Raw genomic sequence first — 10536 nt, 5'->3', positions numbered from 1 at the left:
AAACAAATGTGGCAAGTTTCTTGAGTGAAGGGGGTGCTCAGGAGACTGCTCTGAACGTAAAACATAAAAACGGTGTAAAACAATCAAATAAAAAAAGAATCTTGAATTATTATTAAACAAAAATTGTCATTTCATAAATATTAGTTGTACACAGGAAGATATAGGAGAAAGGATAAATAAAAAACTGGCCTTCATTCATGACACGGACAGAACCAATTTCTGTTTAGCTGTTTGTAAAACCATTCTTATGTAATTTGTCACTTTGTGTAAGTGTTGCATTGAGTTTGTGATCATTAATGTAAGAATGGCTCTACGAATCATTCGTTCTGCTCGTTTCAATGAATGAAGCCCAGTGAGAGAATAAAGTTCTTTTAGAACCTTTTTTTCTTTTTATTAAAAAAAAAGCTACATTTTGGAACCAAGCTTATGTTAGATGAGAGTTCAGACTCTCGAAGCTCTGTGGCAGCAGAACAAACATTTATCAGCCAGTCTCTTGTGAACAATTAACACTGTGAAATTCTGATATCATTTCACAATAATAATAATAAAGCTTCGTGTAAGTTTGCACGTTATAATTCTTAACTTGAGCCAAAATTTGAGTGGAAAGAATATTTCACGTTGACGTATTTAATTCTAAACACGATGAGAGCAGATGCTTCAGTCTTGACACTTTGTGTGAAATCTTTGCACGTGAATCAAACATAAAAGCTAAATAAATACAAACATAATAGCGCTTCAATGCAAATTCACTTTGGGTAATGCTGGACACGTAACGGTTTAAAATAAAGAAAGCTAGCTGTCTTGCAGGTTCATTTAGAGTCCAGGAGACTTGAGCTTTTGCGGTTATGTAACCACATCAAGTTTCACTACAATTATAATTCCCCCCCCCCCCCATTTGAACATGATTCAAATCTAAATACAGTATAATGCAATTGGATAAATCTCACTATAAATCCAGGTTAAATTTCATCCACAAACCAAAAGGAAAATAATGTGAAATAATATTTTGCATTTTTATGGCATCATAGCAATTATGCACATTTTCCCTTAAAGGGGTCATAGGGTGCCCATTTTCCACAAGTTGATATGATTCTTTAGGGTCTTAATGAAGTCTGTAACATAGTTTGGTTAAAATATCTCAATGGTCGTGTAAAAACACCTTTTTTACCCTGTCAAAAACAGCTCTTTTCAGAGCACGCAGTTTTGTAGCATTTTCCTTTAAATGTTAATGAGCTCTGCTGACCCCGCCCCTCTCTTCCGAGCCGCTCTGAGAGACTGTTAACTTTAGCCGCATTCATCGTGAAACTTGCTAATTAGCACATTATTAGGAAAGACGATTTGCAAAGATTCGTTAAAAAAACCTTATACTCACTTCTTCTGTAGATGAGGCTGGATCATGAATGATTCGCGCGAACATAGATGCATTTATGTAGATCGGGGGTGCATTCCCTTCAGAAACAAATAATCCACGGCGTTCAGCGGCTCAGATGTCGGGAGTAAATGAGGACTGCTATGTTCATTATTACATCCAACAACAGAACACCTCAATCGCTTAGGAGTCATTCTTGTCTACATCTGCTCCGGCGGTGAAACAATGGCGGACTGATGACAGTCACTCAGGGCGGAGCTAAGGTAAGACGCCAGTCCAGTCTGTGCTGAAACGCTACTGTCAATCAAACTATCGTGGGAGGGGCCTGTCTGTGTGACTGAGATCGGCTCCATTTGAGAAAGGGGGATTTTAGTAGATTAACAAAAAAAAACTTTTTTTTTATCATTTTAGGGAGGTTATGTACACACACACTGCCAACACACATTTCTGTTCAAACAACTTGTAAAAGTGCATGTAGCATTATATGACCCCTTTAAAATATTGTTTTAATATTTTTGTTGTTTAATTTTGTTTAAAATATATCTATATGTTTAAGACCATAAACGCTTACAATTTTCAGCATTTTTGGAGAAGAAAATGTGCTTTAAAATCTGCCAAAAAAACCTCTAGTGTCTAAAATATTTATTTTATGCAAAATATATTAATTTCTCTTTCACTTTGTGGTGAAATGTGTTCTTGACAGTTTTCATGAGATTCACCCAATTGCTGTTTGATGAAATCCCTTACAAAAGTAAAGTAGAAACGTTAAACCTGTGAACAGAGCATCTGTAGTGGGAATGGAGGAGATCATGGATCCAGAGCAGAAATTTGCTGAGACTCGCCTCTCTCCTAAACCATCTGCCTTTAGCTTATCTGTGGGAATGAGGGTCACTGGAGCACACGGACAGGAAGCACACCAAACATACAAGTTACTGGAATGAGGTACGAGGTTTGGGTCAGCAAGGGTTAAATAAGAGCCGTAGGTGATGGCCGAAACATTGTGGAACGACCTTCCACTTATCAGTTCCTGTCAAGAGTGTGTGTCGTTGACTCTGGGTGTGTTTAGTGGTTCAGTAGGAGTGTTGATGGCAGGCCAAATGGAGCTGATTTGATCATTGCTCCAAGAACACACACGCACGCACGCACTCATCGATCCTCTTCGTCCTGCGCTCTTCCTCAGTCGTCATCCAGTGACTCTGTCTTGATTTCACTGGCCACACCTTCCGGATGGGACAGGGCGAGGATGCTGTGATTGACAGCTGCCATCTCCACGGCGAGAGAGATGGGGTCCTGGTGGTCTGCGTGATTGCCGGTGTCATCCTTAAAGAGACGTGTGCGTGAATTAGCAACTGCGTCAGTGAAACATTCGATATCAGGTTACAAAAGTAATCAACTTTTTTTTTTATGTAGTATTTTCAAATGTTAAAATAACTTTAAAATTAACACACACCACATTTTATTTAACGCAATGTCTTTTGGGGGGTAATTTCTCAGCCCAAACTGATTTGGTACATCATGTGATGAACTAAGATTTAAAATTTGAATTGTTTTAGATGTAAATTTTAATTGCTTGACAGCCCATGTATGTATGTATGTGCATCAGTGGTGGGCTGTCAGGGCCAGCAAAGCCTTCTCTGCTGGCCCAAACACTATCAGAATCACTGATTTAGTTTTAATATCTTTTTCCATGAATGTGTATTAAATTATTTCCAATAGTCTATTCTCTTCATGTCATAGCTTTTCTCTTGGTTGCACTGCTTCCAGCAGTGTATGTTTATATTAGAGCTTTTATCCAATCATATTTCAGCAATCGTGTTGCCAGGGTCAAAGAAATCTGCCTTAAGGCCTTCAGAATCAACAGTGCAGGCGTCTGTTAGCTTAAATCAATGGCAATGAAACTGTTGCTTTAACCAATCAGATTTCGAGTTGCGTTTTGGTGGCAACACCAGGGCCATCTAGCTGGCTAACGATAAAGTCAGCATTTTCTCATCCTTTGATTGGATGGTCAGCATACTAGCAAGCAAACAGCATCACTGTAAATCATTTTATTAAAACTTAGTAAAACTTTTATTACTGTACCTCAGGTTTAGATTTTCAGTACATTTTGAAAAAATATGTGCCTACTATATTTAGTAAATCTAAAAACAGTAGTCCTAATAACTGTAGCAGTAAGAGAACATTAAATTCTTAGGTCAACTTTAAAACACGTTAATCACCTTATTTGTTTTATACCAATGCTATCTGTGAGGTATAAAGATTTGCTGCTCAAGAAACATTTCAATGTTGAAAACAGTAGCTGCTTTTGTGTAAACCATGATTTATGGATGAAGGATGAACTGAAAAACAGCATATATTTGAACAGCCTTCACTGTCAGTTTTGATCAATTTAATGCACACTTACTAAATAAACATACATTTTTTTTACAAAAAAATAAATAAAAATCTTACTGACCCCAAACTTGTGTTGGGCAGTGTATTTAAACATTTTAGCCAGTAATTGGGTTCAACCTTATCTTTGTACATTTATCAACCTAAAGTAAAACAAGCAAAGTTCGTTAACCTGGCGTTGTCTTCTCCAGCTGGTACCAGCGATAGAAAGCTCGTTTCTTCTGTTCGCTGAGATCTGAGCCCTGCTGGAGGAGCCAGTGAGAGATTCTGCTCTGACTGATGCCTGACGCACAGAAAGGCAAAACAAATCAATAACAAATGAATGCACAAGTCAGAGTCAAACTGACAAACAGAACAATAACAAAACAACAGCCCATCTTACACTCAGAATTGTATTTTGGTTTAGTAATTACGGTTAAAGCCACTGCACATTCTGTCCTCGCTGAAAATAGAACGCTGTAAAGTGACAAAATCTTAGTTAATCAGAACATAGTTTAATATAAATCTAAGTGATACAGGATTGTGAATAATTAACTGCATTCAGTGGCGAGTGGCAAAATTGGAAACCAAATTTTGATCCATTTCAATGAATATTCCAGTTTCAAAACAGCATCTGGTACATGCTGTCGATTACCACAGACAATCATTTTGAATTGTGTAAATGCTTCAGTACAAAAGTGTTAATTAATCTGTAAAGTCAAAACCCTCTAGCAGTGGGACTACTATTCTTGACAGTTGAACTTCCTGTGGAAAAGAAGTTTCCAAAGACATGGTCAGTAAGAGATTCTATCAAACTATAGGACATTATTAAAGACAAGACGGATAACACTGCATAGCCTTCACTAAAATAATACAGATTAATACTAATGGTTATTCATTTGTGAGAAGTTTTCTGTCTTTTGTTGTTTGGTTAGCATTAAAAACACAGAGAGCAGCAGGTATATTTGGCTGGTGTCACTTTGAAGACCTAATGAACAGATCCAACATATTTGACCATGTTAATAGGGCCTTTCGCACCGCAGGAACCTTTTCATAGTACCAGAACTAATTGTGGAACTACCCACTTTTCGGCGTGTTCGCACCGCCGGAACTGGGAGGGATTTTAGTACCGGACTGCCTTTTTCGAGAACCAAATTAGCTCCTACTCCGGAGCAGGGTCTAACCAGCACAACTGGTACTAATCGTGATGTAAGTAGACATTGATTGGCCAAACGCGTACGAAAACACCCTCACCCGCCATGATTTAAAACGCCGTGTAAACATACTGTAAGCATGTCAACTTATTTCGCAAGTATGGAGGACAGCGAAAGATGGACGGACGCTGAAGTGCAGGCACTTGTAGCACTGCCAGCACCGAAGGTACCTATTGTATCCATTGGCGTTATTCTTCTTCCGTTCTTGAGTCTATGGCAGCCCATAGAAGCGCTTGCGGAAAAGTTGTGAAATTTGGCACACTGGTAGAGGACAGTCTCAACATTGACCATAGCAAGTTTGGCATCTCTAACTCAAACTCTGTAAGCACCACCACTTGTCCAAAGTTTCACTCATGTTTATGCTAATAACTTTTGAACCGCAAGGGCTAGAAGCAAAATTTTTTCCTCTGATTCCTTGGCTCAAGGCGATTCGATCGTCATTTTCCATCATGAATTACGCCATTTTTAATTTTCTTTTTCCCACTTTTTCAAACTCCTCCTAGGCTGTTGCTCCGATTTTTGAACCAGATCATCTTCAGACCATGCAGACAAAAAGCTATGGAATTCAAGTTGATTAGTCAAACCGGTTTTTTTTAAAACACGCAAACAAATTTTACGTAGCACTTGTGAGAATAGATGTAAGGCTTTATCTCCTCAACGCTTTATTGTATTCAGACCAAACTTGGTCCGTCTCATCACAAGCATGACCTGAGGTTACATGCTGCGTTTGGCCGCAGCACCACCTAGTGGTCAGAAGATATGAAAAATGGCTATTTATGCTTATAACTTCTGATTGGTTAGGCCAAAAATCTAACTGGTCTCTTTAGATTCGGTGCAGCATGCCGAGTTGATCCATACCCAATTTTCCCATGTCAGCCATTTTGGGTGTCGGCCATTTTGAATTTTGTCGAACTTCCTGTCCGCCATTTTAATTTGTTGAATACCTACTTTTTTCGAAACTCCTCCTAGACCGTTGGTTTGATTTGACTCAAATCATCTTCAGACCATGCTGGCAAAAAGTTATGGATTTCGTGTCGATATACAAAACGGTCATCGTTTAACGCATCAACGAATTTGCTGGAATGATGCAAAATTGCGTCTGAGACTGTATCTCTGCAAAGCTTTGACATATTGACACCAAACTTTGTATGTATCATTGTCACCTCACACTGACCATGCCACATCAATTTAGTAACAGCGCCACCTATTGGTGAAAAGTGTTAAACCAATCATTAATAATACATTTTCCAAAAATGCTTATAACTTTACATTACATTAGCCTATTGTAATCAAACTGGTCTCAAAACATTCCTTGGGTCATGCTGTAGATGTAGTTACCAATTTTACCATAGTTGGCAGAACTTTCTGTCCACCATTTTGATTTATGTTGAAAACACATTTTTTCTAACTTCTCCTAGACCGTTGGTCCGATTTTCACCAAATTTGACTCAGATCATCTTCAGATCATGCTTGCAAAAAGTTATGGATTTCGCGTCGATAGACAAAACCGTTTTTCTATAGCGCCGCTACAAATTTGAGGCATGATGCCAAAATGACTCTGAGGCTGTATCTCTGCAAAGCTTTGGCATATTGACACCAAACTTTGTGTGTGCCATTGTCACCTCACACACCACATATATTTGATAACCGCGCCACCTATTGGTCAGAAGTGATAAGCCAATAAATCATATTACTAGTGTTTGTATTTATGATCTTTCTGCCATTTTGACTATAATAATCTTTAAATGGTTTTAATTACTCATTGCTGCAGTTGGTCTGATGCTTGCTTCTGTAGTGCTTGGCCCCGTAATTGCTGCTTGCAGCTATTTTTTTATTTAGTTTTTTTTTCTCAGGCACTAGTCAATTTTGAGGTTTGGTCTATTTTGCTTCCATAACATGTCTTCTTTCAGATTAATGGTAGCACTAGTCAGTAGCACTTAGACCAAATTTGACCATTTTGTTCATATTCTGAAGGTTTGTTACAGAGGGGTTTGCTACTATATCATTTGACTGATATATATTTAACATTTTATTCCCTTTTCTTTATGGCTGTTGTATTTTCTGACTTATGTAGTGATAAAAAAATCCCCTCTGTTAAAACCTTTAACTCTAATATATACAAAAAAAAAAAAAAGAACAACGGAATAAGAAACTATTTTGAACCTGGCTTTATTTAATGTTCAGATTTCTTTTCTGATAATGTATGCAAATTATCGTATTCAGTAATGAACCATGAAAATGTACCATCATTTTTCGTTGAAATAAATATATAAATATGAATACATTAATTATACCTACCTAGTGTATTAACTAATGTTAACAGATACCACTTTAAAATTTCAAAATGTATTGGTAAATGTTGAAATTAACCTTCTTTGCTGCTCTAGCAACAGACACGACCCTGAAAAACTGGGTATGTATTTTTTGCAGAAAACCGATTGTTCCAGCAATTAAAAAACATGTGCAAATATGACTAAACAGTGTGCAAACTTGACGCAGTTATGGCCAGACAACTGTACGAAGCATGTTTCTTGCACAGTGTGTATTTTTTGTTTTTTACAGTGCTATGTCCTTCCCCATAGACTTACATTGTGCATTTATGTAATGATTGCTGCCGATTGATTGAACATGATAGATGTTTTATGAATTGGGGTAATAGGGTGACAATGGACTGACCTGTGACCTGAGCCACCACGGCCTGTGAGATGCGTCTGTTGCCCAGAAAGGCTTTGATTTCCTCCTTCACCAGGGTGCTGTCTCGCCTGCACACATCACAGGATGCAAGCATGACAGCTGCAATTCAACACCACAACATGACGTCTGTGAAGATTCAGTTATCAAACTCATCGCAGAAAGTCTCCGAGCAAAATGACCCTGCTTACAACTGGTAAACCCAACCACACACCACCAACGCTAAATTCAGGACAGGTTTAGAGAGTTTAACTTTTAGAGTTTTTTAGAGTTTGAATCGGCTTTTACCTTTGACCCACAACAGTGAGATATCTTTTTTTATATTTTTATTTTTTAGTTTGTTTGTTTTTTCTGTTTTCAAATTAAAAAAAATGTCTATATAGTTTTTATAAATTTTTATTTAAGTGTTAGTCATTTTATTACATCCAATTAAATTGCAGGAAAATTAGAAATGTTTCGTTGGCTTACATATTACATAATTAACTTACATAAAATAAGTTTCCTTTTCCCCCCCCCGTCATCTCAGGGCTCCAGACTTCTAAACTAAAATGGTTGCACATGTACGTAAAAATAAATAAATGAATAAATAAAACAATATTAAAAAATTATTATTAAAATCGCAATTTATAAAAATAATAAATGTATGTAATATTACTTACAATCTAACTGCCTTTTAAAATATTGGTCAACCACTAGTAAAACAAAAAAAACATAAAAAATAAAGTGCAGTACAAACTGTATACGCCCTATTATTAAAAAAGGAACTACAACAGTATGCAACAAATATTTTGAATGTTAATATACAACATTGTTGGCACATTATTTCAAAATGCTGCATGACTGAGTGATTGATTGAGTGCAATAAATCATCTCAGCTTTGTTTTTTAATAATTTTGTTGTGTTTTTGTCATTTTTATTAGGCTAGTTCTTGTGTTTTTGTCTAAACAGTTTTTATACATTTTTATTTCAGTTTTAGTATTTGTTATTTTAATAAATCAAGTTACACTAAATAAAAATGAGAATGGTGCTAGCTGAAAATTTTATAATTTTTCATTTCAGTTAACATTTCTACTATTTCAAGTAATGAACATTTTCTAATAGTTAGTATTTTTAGTTGTAGTTAACTATAATAACCCTGACTGACTGACCTCATGAGCTCCTCCACCTTGTCGTCTATATCCAGGTCCTCCTCTGACCCCTCCAGCCCATACGATCTCACGGCCGCCGCACTGTTCACTGGGTAACGGTTTGGCGACAGCTTCCCATTGGGCGTCGCCGCCAAAGTGTCCCGCCCATTCTGCGCCATGGCAACCAGAGAGACTGGCGAGGGTAAGACGGCGGGTGGAGACGTGGCGTAACTGTTGCTGGGCGACGGCGATAAATTACCGTGGAACTGCGTTTGCGTTGCTGTGGAGGTGGTGGAGGAGGTCGCCATGGTGGCATTGCTAGTGTTATTTGAGGTGGGTGTAGTGCTGGAGGTGGTGCTGTTGGTGGCGTTGGAGTCCGACGGGCCGCGCCGGCTGAACTTGTCCCCGTGCTCGCGGTCGAGTCGCTCCAGGGTGTCCAGCGCATGCACGATCTCGGGTTTGGTCATACCTGTACGCCGCAGTCTCTGCAGCAGGTCGATCTGTTCGATGGTGAAGCGTGGCTCATCTGTGTAGTGAGACATTCTGATGGGACAAAGAAGAAAACGTTATGGAACACAATGCACATCAATCACATGTGCATCAATGGCTGCTGTGAGAAGAAACAAACAGATGCTACATTGAGAACAGACAGTTTGCATACTGACATTAACTAAGCATTCTGGTTCATTCATCTCAGGGCTCCACAATGCTATTAAAATGGTCACAAACTAGTAAAACAAATAGAAAGATGCTGCACAGTACCGTGTACTATTTAAAAAAGGAAGTATAACAACAGTATGCAACAATAAATATTTCAGTCGTTCTTCAACATTTCAACTCAGGTTTATACTTGATATATTAAAATGTGTATATATATATATATATCAGTGTTTCCCCTAGGTTTACGGCTTTTGGGGGGGGGGGGGGGGGGTCTAATTAATTAAAATCATGAAAATTCAACAATTTAACATCAATTAATTAAAAGTTTAACAAAAATTACGTTTAGGGCCCTATGAAATGTTTTATTTTTTCCAACCTTATGTTTTATTGTTACCAAATTTTGATTTAGCATGTCTAATTATTTGAAATCATTAAAAACAAGTTTCATTTATTGTTACAATAGCCTTATGATTTTTTTGCTCAGAAATTCTGTGTTGTGTATTTACATTTTTAAGGCATAAAATATTAATTTAATCTATCTTTTAAGTAACGAAAATTAAACAAATTTTATTTTTTGGAAAATAAAGGTCATTTAATATTACAATGAAAACATTGAAGAAATATTGTATGATTATTCCTTAAAAATAAGGTTTTTAATAATTTTAGTAGTAGTAGTAGCAGCAGCCTATTACGTACATTCTACTGAACAATAGTAATATATTTCTGCCAATGCCTTCAAGTTAAACCAAACGTTTATTTTGACGGGTTGCCGTGAATACCTTTACGTTTCTGTGTGTATATATATATATATGAGGATAGTTTTACTCAAATCAAATGGTCAAATGCTGATGAAGTGACTCTCAGAGCAGTTCTGGAGATGTTGTTCATGTATTTATGTCCTCATTCAGTGAGACGGCAGAGCTAAAATCACCGCAAGCATCATGCGCACTTCAGTACAAGTGGTAAACAAAACCGCACGTCTGCGCCATTCATTAACACAGAGACATGAATAATTCATATTTAAATAGTCGTTTTGCGGCTTAATATTTACAAAGACTAGTGGGAGTGTGCTCACTTTTGTGTGTGTGTGTGTGTGTGTGTGTGTGTG

At 37.3% G+C, this 10536-nt stretch overlaps 1 protein-coding gene across 3 annotated transcripts in view; it reads right to left on the bottom strand.

The window, feature by feature from the left end:
* Positions 1-3883: 3883 nt before the first annotated feature.
* The window catches only part of LOC107548432 (homeobox-containing protein 1-like), a 13750-nt gene continuing 7097 nt past the window's right edge, over positions 3884-10536 (bottom strand). For 2 of the 3 annotated variants that reach the window (XM_016229102.1, XM_016229103.1), the window contains exons 2-4: positions 8790-9311; positions 7627-7712; positions 3884-4040 (exon numbers count right to left, since the gene is read on the bottom strand). In XM_016229102.1, coding sequence (XP_016084588.1) covers positions 3925-4040; positions 7627-7712; positions 8790-9310 — 723 coding nt within the window. In that variant the 5' untranslated portion in view covers position 9311 and the 3' untranslated portion in view covers positions 3884-3924. The remainder of the gene's footprint in view (positions 4041-7626; positions 7713-8789; positions 9312-10536) is intronic. The other variant, XM_016229100.1, reaches the window with a different exon arrangement.

Source organism: Sinocyclocheilus grahami, unplaced genomic scaffold, assembly GCF_001515645.1.
Source record: "Sinocyclocheilus grahami isolate Dianchi unplaced genomic scaffold, SAMN03320097.WGS_v1.1 scaffold347.1, whole genome shotgun sequence".
In the NCBI taxonomy this organism is placed as follows: domain Eukaryota; kingdom Metazoa; phylum Chordata; class Actinopteri; order Cypriniformes; family Cyprinidae; genus Sinocyclocheilus; species Sinocyclocheilus grahami.
The sequence above is the reverse complement of the archived record's forward strand: the minus strand, read 5'-3'. Positions and strand labels throughout refer to the sequence as shown.